The sequence below is a fragment of the Eriocheir sinensis genome, chromosome 24 (assembly GCF_024679095.1).
Source record: "Eriocheir sinensis breed Jianghai 21 chromosome 24, ASM2467909v1, whole genome shotgun sequence".
Taxonomy (NCBI): domain Eukaryota; kingdom Metazoa; phylum Arthropoda; class Malacostraca; order Decapoda; family Varunidae; genus Eriocheir; species Eriocheir sinensis.
The window spans coordinates 17,686,563-17,699,827 of NC_066532.1; the positions used below are offsets into that span (position 1 = coordinate 17,686,563).

At 38.5% G+C, this 13,265-nt stretch overlaps 1 protein-coding gene and 1 long non-coding RNA gene across 3 annotated transcripts in view; one reads left to right on the forward strand and one right to left on the reverse strand.

Annotated features, from left to right (window-relative positions):
• Positions 1 to 5,525, forward strand: part of LOC127002984 (uncharacterized) — a 63,420-nt gene extending 57,895 nt beyond the window's left edge. For both annotated transcript variants that reach the window (XM_050869335.1, XM_050869334.1), the window contains exons 3-4: positions 1,680 to 1,825; positions 4,559 to 5,525. In XM_050869335.1, the coding sequence (XP_050725292.1) occupies positions 1,680 to 1,825; positions 4,559 to 4,681 (269 nt within the window). In that variant the 3' untranslated portion in view covers positions 4,682 to 5,525. The remainder of the gene's footprint in view (positions 1 to 1,679; positions 1,826 to 4,558) is intronic.
• On the reverse strand, positions 1,063 to 1,673 carry LOC127002992 (uncharacterized). The gene is made up of 2 exons (XR_007756803.1): positions 1,528 to 1,673; positions 1,063 to 1,423 (listed from the first exon to the last, which is right to left on the reverse strand). It is a non-coding gene; the product is annotated as an uncharacterized LOC127002992 (long non-coding RNA).
• Positions 5,526 to 13,265: the final 7,740 nt, after the last annotated feature.

The window sequence follows — 13,265 nt, forward strand, 5'->3', positions numbered from 1 at the left end:
TTCTTTATCTTTCTTTTCGCTTTCTATCTCTTTTTTTCTCTCGCTTTTTTGTTTTTCTCTCTTTTGTCTCTCTTTTATCTATCTATGTAGCTGGATAGATAGATAGTTTCAGCCTTTCTTTGCTGTTTCTCTTCTTTTTTAATTTTATTTCGTTCCATCTTTCTTTTCTTTTCTTCTCCTCTTTTCTTTTTTTTCGGTATTTTATCTATTTATGTAGCTGGACAGATAGATAGTTTCAGCCTTCCTTTGCTGTTTCTCTTCTTTTTTTATTTTATTTCGTTCTTTCTTTATTTTCTTGTTCTTCTTTTTTGTGGGGGGGGGGTATTTCTTTTTAACCTAACTCTCCTCCTCTTCCTCCTCTTCTTCCCCTTCTTCAGACGTGGAAAACACAATACAAAAAATAAATAGCCTACCACTGTATCTTTTTAGTTTCCTGGTGCTACTTCTACATATATCCTCACACTCTGTACTGCCTGGGGGTTGGGATGGCATGCTCCTCCCTTCTCCTTTGTTGTTTACTTGCAACAATAAACTATCAATCAACCAATAAAAAAAAAATGGTAGACAGACAAGAAGAAGAACCTAACATTAGCCTCCATGCGCAGACAGACACACACATACAGACACACTCACACAGACAACCAGAAATAAAACAGACAGGCAGATAGAAAAACGCAAAAAACATACATATAGTCAGAGAAGCAAAAACACTCACAGTCTTACTAATAGAGATAGTAAAACACAAAAACATACATATAGTCAGAGAAGCAAAAACACTCACAGTCTTACTAATAGAGATAGTAAAACACAAAAACATACATATACTCAGAGAAGCAAAAACACTAACAGTCTTACTAATAGAGATAATAAAACACAAAAAGCATACATATAGTCAGAGAAGCAAAAACACTCACAGTCTTACTAATAGAGATAGTAAAACACACACAAAAACATACATATACTCAGAGAAGCAAAAACATTAAGAGCTGTATTACTAAACACTTCGTCGCCAAGGTTCACACATTTGACAAGACTTTCAGGAGTTGTGGGCATTTCCAGGAGTAGTTTGATGACCCTGGTGGTAGTGTGACCCTTCTTCTGTACCATGAACCTAAGAAACACATATTTGACAAGGCTTTCGTAGGAGTTGTGGGCATTTCCAGGAGTAGTTTTATGACCCTGGTGGTAGTGTGATCCTTCTTCTGTACCATGAACCTAAGAAACACACATTTGACAAGGCTTTCGTAGGAGTTGCGGGCATTTCCAGGAGTAGTTTTATGACCCTGGTGGTAGTGTGATCCTTCTTCTGTACCGTGAACCTAAGAAACACATATTTGACAAGGCTTTCGTAGGAGTTGCGGGCATTTCCAGGAGTAGTTTTATGACCCTGGTGGTAGTGTGATCCTTCTTCTGTACCATGAACCTAAGAAACACACATTTGACAAGACTTTCGTAGGAGTTGCGGGCATTTCCAGGGGTAGTTTTATGACCCTGGTGGTAGTGTGACCCTTCTTCTGTACCATGAACCTAAGAAACACATATTTGACAAGGCTTTCGTAGGAGTTGCGGGCATTTCCAGGAGTAGTTTTATGACCCTGGTGGTAGTGTGATCCTTTTTCTGTACCATGAACCTAGAAGAACATAATTTGACTTACTAATAGTCTTCTTCCCTTCGTCAGATGTCCCCGTCGACCCCTGTCCAAACGGTTACCGCCGGGATATGAACGAGAAGTGCCGCCTCATGTTTGGCTACGGCCCCAACCCCTTCCACTCCTTCATACCGGAGAACTACAAGGGCGACCTCCAGTTCTACATGGGCATCCAGGTGGGTGGGGGAGAGGAGGAGAAGGAGGGAGAAAAAGAGATGAAAGGGAAAGGATGAAAAAGAGGAGAAAAGGAAGAAAGGAAAGGAAGATAGAGGAGGAGAAGGAGGAGGAAAAAGAGATGAAAGGGAAAGGATGAAAAAGAGGAGAAAAGGAAGAAAGGAAAGGAAGATAGAGGAGGAGAAAGAGGAGGAAAAAGAGATGAAAGGGAAAGGATGAAAAAGAGGAGAAAAGGAAGAAAGGAAAGGAAGATAGAGGAGGAGAAGGAGGAGGAAAAAGAGATGAAAGGGAAAGGATGAAAAAGAGGAGAAAAGGAAGAAAGGAAAGGAAGATAGAGGAGGAGAAGGAGGAGGAAAAAGAGATGAAAGGGAAAGGATGAAAAAGAGGAGAAAAGGAAGAAAGGAAAGGAAGATATAGGAGGAGAAGGAGGAGGAAAAAGAGATGAAAGGGAAAGGATGAAAACGAAGAAAGGAGGAGAAGGAGGAAGGAAAAGAGATGAAAGGGAAAGGATGAAAAAGAAGAGAAAAGGAAGAAAGGAAAGGAAGATAGAGGAGGAGAAGGAGGAGGAAAAAGAGATGAAAGGGAAAGGATGAAAAAGAAGAGAAAAGGAAGAAAGGAAAGGAAGATAAAGGAGGAGAAGGAGGAAGGAAAAGAGATGAAAGGGAAAGGATGAAAAAGAGGAGAAAAGGAAGAAAGGAAAGGAAGATAGAGGAGGAGAAGGAGGAGGAAAAAGAGATGAAAGGTAAAGGATGAAATGAGGAGAAAAGGAAGAAAGGAAAGGAAGATGAAGGAAAGGGAGGAAAAGGAGGAAGAAAAAGAGATGAAAGGGAAAGGAAAGCAAAGGATGAAAAGGAGGAGAAAAGGAAGAAAGAAAAGGCAGATGAAGGAAATGGATGAAATAAAAATTGAAAGGAAAAAAATAGAATGAAGGAGAAAAAGAAGAAGAAGAAGAAGAAAGGATAAAAAAAGAGGAAAAAAGTCATAAACGGAGAGAGGAATAAGAGGGAGGAGGAGAGAGAGAGAGAGAGAGAGAGAGAGAGAGAGAGAGAGAGAGAGAGAGAGAGAGAGAGAGAGAGAGAGAGAGAGAGAGAGAGAGAGAAAGTAAAGGAAAAAAGAAGGAAAAAAGAAAGAAGAGAAAAATGATAGAAAGCGAAAAGAAAAGAAAAAGAAAAAGAAAATAAAACAAGTTAGAAAAATAAAAATAGTAGAAAGAACACACAGAGAGAGAGAGAGAGAGAGAGAGAGAGAGAGAGAGAGAGAGAGAGAGAGAGAGAGAGAGAGAGAGAGAGAGAGAGAGAGAGAGAGAGAGAGAGAGAAAGGGGGTAAGAAAGAAAGAAAAACAAATAAATAGATAGATAGACAGAAAGAACGAAAGAAAAAAAAAAGAAAGAACGAAAAGTAAAGAAAGAATGACAGAGAAAAGGAGAGAAAGAAGGAAAGAAAACACAAAGATAGATAAATAGACAGATAAACACACACACAACACAAAGAAAAGATTAATGAGTGACCGACCTTCATTAATCTCTCTGGCCTGGTGACTCCTCTTTCTCCTACCTTCGCTTTGTTTACCTCACCCCCCATTTTTTTCTCTTCCCCTCATGCATTTGGTTTGTTTAGCTTAGGTTAGGCTAAGTCATATGTATGTACCCCTCCCCTCCTCTGTAAATATCCCCCCTCTTTTCTCAATAAAAATCTGAATCCGGGAACAGACAGACAGACAAACAGACAGACAGGTAGACAGGTAGGACCCATCTTGGCCTTGAGCGCTGTGCCTTCAGACCAAAGTTTCCTTGTTGCCTCACTCTCCTTCACCTTCCTCGAACTGACATGCATCTTCTTTATTTCCACGCGAGTTTTTGTTACGGTACAGAGGACTAGTCAAGGGCGAGGCAAGGTTATAAATATGACTTCCAACAGCAACACGCCTCTCGGTAGAAAAGAAGACAGGAAGAAAAAAACATAAAAAAGTGAGGTTCATTTTAGTTTTTCAAGCGGGGAAATACTGTGAAAGAGGGATGTTCCAGATTTTACCAGTGAAAGGGATGAAAGAATGACGATGCTGATATATTCTTGCATTAGGGAGCGGGACGGCATAGATAGGAAAGGGGAAATACAGTGAAAATGGTGAGTGATGATACTGGTTAACCCTTGCATTAGGGGGTGGGACAGCGTGGAGAGGAAAGGATATATACAGCGGACATGATGAAAGAGTGGCGATATTGGTTAAGTCTTGCATTAGGATGATGGACAGCATCGATAAGAAAGGGAAAATAGTGAAAATGATGAAAGAGTGACGATACTGGTTAACTCTTGCATTAGGATGATGGACAGCATAGATAAGAAAGGGAAAATAGTGAAAATGATGAAAGAGTGACGATACTGGTTAACTCTTGCATTAGGATGATGGACAGCATAGATAAGAAAGGGAAAATAGTGAAAATGATGAAAGAGTGACGATACTGGTTAACTCTTGCATTAAGGAGTGGGACAGCATGGATTGAAAAGGGTAAATACGGTGAAAATGATGTAAGCGACGATACTGGTTAACTTCTTCTTCCTCTTCTTTTTTTTTCTTCTTTTCTGCTTTTTATTTTGATATGTATCGCTTCGAAGGTCCTCTTTCTGATTCTCTCCTGATTATTCACACACTTAACTTTTCAATGGCATTACACTATTTATCCTTCATTATTTACCAAGCTAACACGAGTAGGCTATAACCGTCTCCTTATTTCCAGGTTGGAGGACCGAGGCCGAACAGGAGACGCGGGCGAGGGCGGGGACGGCCACGACCAGCTCGGCTCAAGAACAATTCGGCGCAGAAGAAGACTAAACAGCAGGGGGACGATGATGACGATTAGAAAAACGAGGACGATTTGGTAACAGTGGTGGAGGTGTGCTTGGCGGGATTTCAGAGACGAGGCATTTCCGTATTACGACGCGCTATACTATTAGAGCTGTAAGGGAGTTTATGTTAGTGTGTAGAGAGCTGCTGTTCCCCAAGGCAGTGTTATCGTGTTTCCAAACGTGAATAATGGCTTGAGTGTGAGTGCTGAAGGGAGAGTTTGACCTGAAAAAGTGGAAATGCTGAGATATGAACTGTGTGACTTGTAAATGAAAAGAAATTATGGAAAGAAGCAAGTGTTTGAACCTTATAAGTGTAAAGGAAGTTTTTGACCTAAAGATGAAAATAACTAAGATATGAATTGAGTCTTTGACCTGAAAATAAGGAATGGAAGTGTGTGACCTACTGAAGAAGAAAAAAACTTGAAAATAGGAACTGTTTGTTTGGCCGTAAGAATTGTGAAGGAAATGTTTGACCTTCAGATGAAAAGAACTAAGATTATGAACTGCGTGTTTGGCCTGAAGAATTGTAAAGAGAGTGATTGACCTACAGATGAATAGAACTTGAAACTTGAAATGTGGGTGTGACCAGAATAAAAAATAAAGGAGTAACCTGAAGAAAAATTAGTATTTGCCCTAAGAAGAGAATTTAAAGATATGAGCTGTGTGTTTGATGTGACTGGAAGATAAAAAGAATTGAAGATACTGCTTGTTACGAAAGACGAAGGAAATAAGTATGGACGTTCCTTTAGTTATGCGCTCGCTGTTATAAAGAGGCGAGTTAGACAAAAAGATACCGGTGGAACTGAAGACAAGTGTATTAGTAAGAAGTAAAAATTATATTGAATAAATGAAAAAAAAGGTGATTGAGAGAAAACAAAGCGGAAACAAAATATAAGTACAATAATCAGTGATAAAAAATATAAAGTAACTGATCAGTAAATGAGTTAGAAATGAAAACGAGAGAAACAAAGTGAGTGAGAAGTGAAAATGGTATTAAATAAATGAAAAAAAAAGGTGATTGAGAGAAAACAGTGGATCAGAGAACAAGCCAAAGCGGAAACAAAATATAAGTACAATAATAAGTGATACAAAATATGAAGTAATGGATCAGCAAATGAGTTAGAAATGAGAACGAGAGAAACAAAGCGAGTGAAAAAAAAATGATTGGAGTGAGTCTGGAATGAGAAGGAAATTGTTTATAAAATAAGAGATTGGGAAAGAGATTAAAAAAGAAAACAGCGAATAAAAGAAGAAAACATCGGAAAGAAAACAAAAACGAGAATAAAAAAGAAAAAAAAGAATAAAGATAAAAGAAAAAAAGAAAAGAAAACAAAAAGAAAAAAAAGAAACTAAATATAAAATTTAGAAAAGAGAAAGAGAAAGAAAAAAAGAAAAAAAAAGAAAACATCGGAAAAAACAGAAAAAAAAGAAAAAAACAAAGAAACTATTAATAATAAAATAAAAAATAAAAAAAGATAAAAAAAAAAAAAAGCGAAAAAAAAAAATAAAAAACAAACGAAAGAAAAGAAAATGAGAAAATTTTTAAGAAACTGTTAATAAAATAAGAGATTGGGAAAGAGATTAAAAAAGAAAACAGCGAATAAAAGAAGAAAACATCGGAAAGAAAACAGAAAAACGAGAATTATTGCAAGAAAATGTTAATAAAATAAGAGATTGGGAAAAAGAGATTAAAAAAGAAAACAGCGAATAAAAGAAGAAAACATCCGAAAGAAAACAGAAAAACGAGAATTATTACAAGAAACTGTTAATAAAATAAGAGATTGGGAAAAGAGATTAAAAAAGAAAACAGCGAATAAAAGAAGAAAACATCCGAAAGAAAACAGAAAAACGAGAATTATTACAAGAAACTGTTAATAAAATAAGAGATTGGGAAAAGAGATTAGAAAAGAAAACAGCGAATAAAAGAAAAAAACAAACACCAAAACGAGAATTACTAAAAGAAACTGTTAATAAAATAAGAGATTGGGAAAAAGATATTAAAAAAGAAAACAGCGAAAAAAACAAGAAAACATCCGAAAAAAACAGAGAAACGAGAATTATTACAAGAAACTGTTAATAAAATAAGAGATTGGGAAAAGAGATTAGAAAAGAAAACAGCGAATAAAAGAAAAAAAACAGAAACGGCAAACGAGAATTACTACAAGTCATTAAAGTAAGAGAGGACAATAAAAGATAGAAATAAATAGAGGAACCAAGAAAGATGAGAGAAAGAAAGCCATTATTCCCAACCCCTGTATTTCCTACCTCAACACTGGCGACTGTGATGAGGAGAGTCTGGCAACACTGACGAGAGCGTAATAACGACCCATTCAGTGGTTACCGGCTGGTTCACACGACTTGTTTGAGACCTCGACGTTCAGGCCGCGGGCTCGACACTTTCTGAAATTCTTACTTGGGTTTTAAATGTAACTTTGGCTGACAAACGCATTAGATTTACTTTCTTCCTCGATAAACCTTGGCAGCTTGGTGGGCTTGGCGGGTAAAGAAGAAAGGGGGGAAAGATGAAAAGGAGGGAAAAGAAGAAAAGGAGAAAAATTAAGATAGGGAGGAAAAGTAGAAACGCGAGATCTGAATACCTACTCACCATTTCGAGGTCAACAAACTGACGTGCTGTGTATCGCTATCAAAACGGGTCCTGTGAATCAGCCTCACTTGGTCATTTTCCGTCACTATTCGGCTTATTCTTCTTCCCCTGATCAATGAATGGTGCATGTCTGTGTGTCTGCCTCTTCGTGTGTCTGTGTGTCTTGAATTATACGTAGGGTGAAGTGGGGAGACTTTTATCAGCCCCGGGTCATTATAATTCATTCTCCTCGCTTCCCTTCACTGAAATATGGAAAAAAAGAGATCATATTAGCATGCTGTTCACGTGTTCTCAGTTCGTGGATCGATCAATCAATCAATCAGTCAGTCACTCAGTTTGCAATATACCTCTGACCCGCATCTCACCCAAGTTATACATATATTATCATTTATGTCTTGGTAATATGTATGTATATGTATAATTTTGTATGTATGTTTATATGTATATCAAGTATGTATTCCTTTATAGTATGTATGTATGTATGTATTTCTTTATAGCATATATGTTTGCCTATATATGTATGTATGTATGTATGTATTTCTTTATAGCATATATGTTTGCCTATATATGTATGTATGTATGTATTTCCTTATAATATGTATGTATGTATTTCTTTATAACATGTATGTATGTATGTATGTGCGCATGTAGTTCTCTGTAGTATGTATGCTTATTATGTATGTATGTGTGTTTGTATGTGTATGTATTTCCCGTATACGTCGTGCCTAAAACAGTAAGACTCGTCCCATTCCAATGCAGATATGTATAGAATAAAAAATGCAGATATGTATAGAAAGAGAGAGAAACACTTCCATCCTAAGAGTAATATCACTGGTTTAAAGACTGAACGAGTGGACTGTCATTAACCTTCTCGTCCTGATGCAAGAGATCGTTCCCTTAAGACTGTGTGAAATGACTAGAGCAAACTAAAGCATAGGTAGATAGATTTGTAGGTAAGGGTAGGCTAGGTAGGTAGGCTGGCGATTAAAAGAAGATACGGGAAAGATATGAAAGGAAAAGAAGAAAAGAGAGGAATAGAAAGGGAGGGAAAAGGAGATAAATGAGGGAGAGGGTAAAAAAAAATCTTGTATATAGTGAATCAGACAAAGTGAGAGAAACAGGACGAAAAGTAGTATAAAAGTAGGTAAGATCAATAAAGTTAAAAATAAATGTTACTGCGAATTCTAAAGTATTTGTAATAAGTATAGTAACAATCATTAGAGAGAGAGAGAGAGAGAGAGAGAGAGAGAGAGAGGGGGGGGGGTTGGTAACAGTGTATCGGCTGACTTTACATATTTTAATGAAGATAAAATGATGAGATGAATTGGAATAGCAAGAACGGTTTAATCTACTCATTCTTCCCTTATATACACAAAATAAATAAAGATAATCCGACATATAAGAGAGAAAGAGAGAAGAAGAAAAAGAAGGAGGAGAGGAAGAAGAAATTAAAGGGTATTGGCAACAGTGGACCACCTCACCCAACATGGCGGAGACAGAGGAGGGAGGTGAAGTGAGTCCTATATTTTCACCAATTTCTCTACTTACCGACGGAGGAGACACTTACGGAGGCAGAAGATGAAAGATAAGAAGGTAAGGAAACTTGTGGTCTTACGGTGGAGAGTTGTAAAGGAACGTAACGTATGTAAAAAGGGAAAATAATAAGGTGGATTACTACTTGAACGGCCCGCCATGCTTAGTTGAGAGGTGAGTGGTTACTGGTTAGCGGGAAGGAAATTATCTTAAAACACATCATTATAAGCTTTAATTAACCTATATCTGGGGTTTTATCGTTCCCCTGAGCTATATTACTTGGGATACTTTGGTATGGGAAGAAGAAGTGTTTGATAGAGACATATACACCTGTGATTTGAGTCAGCGGCAGTTATAAAGACATGGAGAGGAAGATAAGTATGTAGTTTCTAGGTGACTGATTGTTTAAGTTTTTAGGAGGGGCAAGGTGTGTAGAGCAGGTGATTTAGTTGATATATACACCTGTAATTCAATGTTTCTGCCCCCCCCTCCCCTCTTTCCCCCAACGCTAGGTATACGGCGTCGAGCAAAAGGTTAATCGGTTTTGTTGACACGTGGTATTTTTTGGTAAAGTCTCTTCACTTAAGTCTGACCCAAGCTGACAACATAAACCTAAGCGTGTTCGTAAGCACAGTGCAGATTAGCCGAAATGCTGCGTGAGATGAACACAAACAGAGGTTAAAGAAAATTTGGAAGCCATAGCAGTAGCCAATCAGCACTCAGCTTGCAAACACGCTTAGGTTTGTTCTGTCAGCTTGGGTCGGACGTAAGTGAACAGACTAGAGTCGGACCGCGTTAACCCGGTACCAGCGACGGGCCAAATTTGTGGCTTTACCGTGTACCTACCAGCGACGGGCCATATTTTTGCGGGCGATGCCCACGTCCGCGCTTATAACGCGGACGCGGGCCTTTCCGCGTATCTTTTCAGACGGCGCGGGTGAAAACTGCCCGCCACCCGCACGAAGGTGGAAGGAGACAGGAGAAAGACAGGAAAATGGGATGAAAACCAGGGAAAGCAAGTCATCCATTGGAGGAAAGGAGAGACAAATATAGAGCTGGAGGAGGAAGGGAGATAAAGGAATAAGATTAATAAAATGAAAGACCAAAAATTAAGATAGATGGCAGAGTGAAAAGAGAATATGAGAAAAAGGAGAGAAGGGAGAGGGAAGATGAATTAAACACTAGGGAGAAGAGCATCAAAATTATTCCTATATATAAAGTTAAGAACAAAAAGTGAAACAGGAAAATCACCGCACAACAAACCACATTGAAATCATCCAGGATACTCGCTGGCCTCGCCCGCAAGTGTGAAAGTGGCCTTACACAACTGGTTCATCTGTATCATACCTCCATCGATTTACCTTGTCTCCTTACTTCTCCCACCTCCTATCTCCTCTTGTGACACCATTTGCCACACACTCAATAGCACTTCTAGATCCCACATTAGCTTCAAACCTCTCTGTAGTCGAGTTCTACAAGGAAAAAAGGGATCCGTATAACCTACTGCATGACCGTAGGAGACTTGAAAAATTGTGTTAGATTGTCTGAAATTAACTCCACCTATCTGCCAAACTTCAGCATTCTTTCACTGATCTTGTATTCTCCATTATTTAGCTTCTTGCTTGTCCCCTACAAAGCAGCTTTTTTTTTATCTAATAGACCAGCTGCTGTGAACTGACTAGAAGCACTTCATTATTAAAGGACAAAAAGACAAGATAAAGCAGATTTTGATAACTTTTTCAGGACAGAGACCACATAAAGCAGATTTTGATAACTTTTTCAGGACAAAGACAACATTTAGCAGATTTTGATAACTTTTTCAGGACAAAGACAACATTTAGCAGATTTTTATAACTTTTTCAGGACAAAGACAACATTTAGCAATTTTTATAACTTTTTCAGGACAAAGACAACATTTAGCAGATTTTTATAACTTTTTCAGGACAAAGACAACATTTAGCAGATTTTTATAACTTTTTCAGGACAAAGACAACATTTAGCAGATTTTGATATTTTTATTAAAATAGCCGTACAGATCTCACGTTCATAAACTCCAAAATCCCCAAACCTAAATAATTTATATCAAAATCACAGTGTTTCCTTCTGTTAAGAGAGGAAAGAGGACTGAGGCAGATTAGCTTGTTCAAACCAAAGACAAAAAAAAAAACAATGTTAGAAATTTACAAATGGTACTGTATCCTTTTCATAAAATAAGCTTTGTGCTACACCTCAAAAAAAATGTCATGGGTATAATCTAGTAACCTTTCTCTACTCATAAAACTTCCAAAATAAGCCCTGTCCAGTGTCCCATTAAGTTAGCCAATCCACAAGCAATCAACACCAACTCCAGCTGCATGTGATTGGTGGACGCCGGGCTGGGTGGGCGGGGCTTATTTGCCAAGTTAACATGAACAAGGTATAACAGTGTGAGGGATTGCTTTATATGACTTTTCCCAGATATATGCTTTACATCTCTTCACTAGTATCACAGGCAGAGTCACACCTTAACTTAATAGAGGTTGTAAAGACACACGTGACAGCATATATTCTCCAGCTACAAATGTGAGTGCTCTTTGGGACACTACCAAGGACACAGGCAGGTTCTAGACAGTGCAGTGGCATTCACACTACTTGTATCACTAATGGAGAAGATAAACAAATACTGATCTTGCAGCACGTCAGACCCATGTGCTTTGTTTAGACTGCATGCCACCCTTGTTCTCATAATGCAGGCTGTTCAGGTTTAAGACACATGCACAGTGTTACGACGCGTGCACATTTCTGAACACAGCCATGCAGTAGTTTGTGGGCGTCAGTGTTTGTCATTCTAGTCATTCACCTGCTGCCTAGCTTTGTCCATCCTTGTGTATCCTTGATCACCTTCTCAAGGGAGCCACTTATAAAGAGTCACATACCTGAGCTGTGAACCTCAAGTTGCTTAATTGTAACAAGAAACCTATTCGTGCTTCACACATTTCTTGCCGTTATCTTACAGATGGCCTCAAGTTGTGAAAAAGAAGAACATAACCAATCCAGTCTTTGCATGTTATCAATACAATTAATAAATGGCTTGATGCAGCAACATAAAGGAGTGTTGTGTATGCATTAGTACAGTGCTGTGAGGTGTTAACTAGTGCCATGCTTGATGCTGTAATGCAGAATCATAGTTATGTGGTGCCAAAGCTTTTTGTAACTATCTTGCAGGATCACAAACAACAAGATGAGTGTGCATAATGTACCAAATTTAGTCAAGGGCACAAACTGCATCAGCAAAAGTGATGGATGATTGTAGTTTTCATCTGCACATTATTAAAAAAAACTTTACTTTTCAGTCATTTGATGTACATTTTGTGTTAGACACTTTGCCGGCTGAGCTCTTTAGTTTGTCATTCACTAACGTGTGTCAGCAGTGGTAAGCAGACAGCACACCTCAGCTCAGGGAAGTGGTCGTCTCTGCCTTGCATAGTTTTGTATCCCCTGTACTACAGTAAAGGAGTCAGTGGTCGTTGGGGAATGTGGCAGTGGATAAAACCTCCCTGCCTCTTTATGATAGATTAATGACGATTCCCCATTAGAAGAACAAGGCCAACATATGTTATGTGTAGAGCCTTTCAAAACTATAGTCAACGTACACTAAGTTGGTCCAGAAGTCCCGCCGCCTCTGCCATAGCTACATGAGCTGATCGGTTGGATGGAAGGAGCTTGGCATTAGGAGTCACTGTTACCGAGGAGGGAGGGAGAGGGAAGGAGTGGGGCTTCTGGACCAACTAAGTGTGTTGACTATAGTGGACAATACCATCAAGAGCAGTCTGAGGTTCTTGAGTGGTTAGTTGGAATCACTCGCCGGTGTTGCCAGTAAGCAGGTTAATGACGCGTCCAGCTCAGCCGTGTGGTGAGGCTCAAAAGCTTAAAAAATAAACACTCCTAGAACACGTACAGTACACGGGTCACGCACACACATGGACTACGGCCTAACGACTCACACGGGTACACTTCAACTATTTACACACATAGGAATCTGGGTTGAAGTTTCTAAAGATTCGCTTCCGGCAATTTAAAACACATTCCATAAATATCGCAACACTAAAGAAAGGTTTTGACCAATAACAATAATAAGAAACACCAGGTATAACTATTTCCACAAACAATAATATGTATAAAGAAAGAGTTAAGACATCGTACACAGAATTGTTTTTTTTTATATAAATATGTAAATAGGAAAGCTGAAACGAAATTTACACCTTTGATTCTTCCTACTCGTCCTATGGTACATTGCTCTTTTTGCCAGTATTGCTTCTTCTGCCTCTATTCATGGAGTTGGATTTTACATGTGGTCACATTCACCTTACTCTCCTCCTTCCCCCTCAGTTATATTCGTAAAGGAGTAATTAAATTTTTTTGGTTTGGTTACTTCATTGTGCATTAAGAAAGGGTGCACCTCATTGTGTAGTGGGACGTAA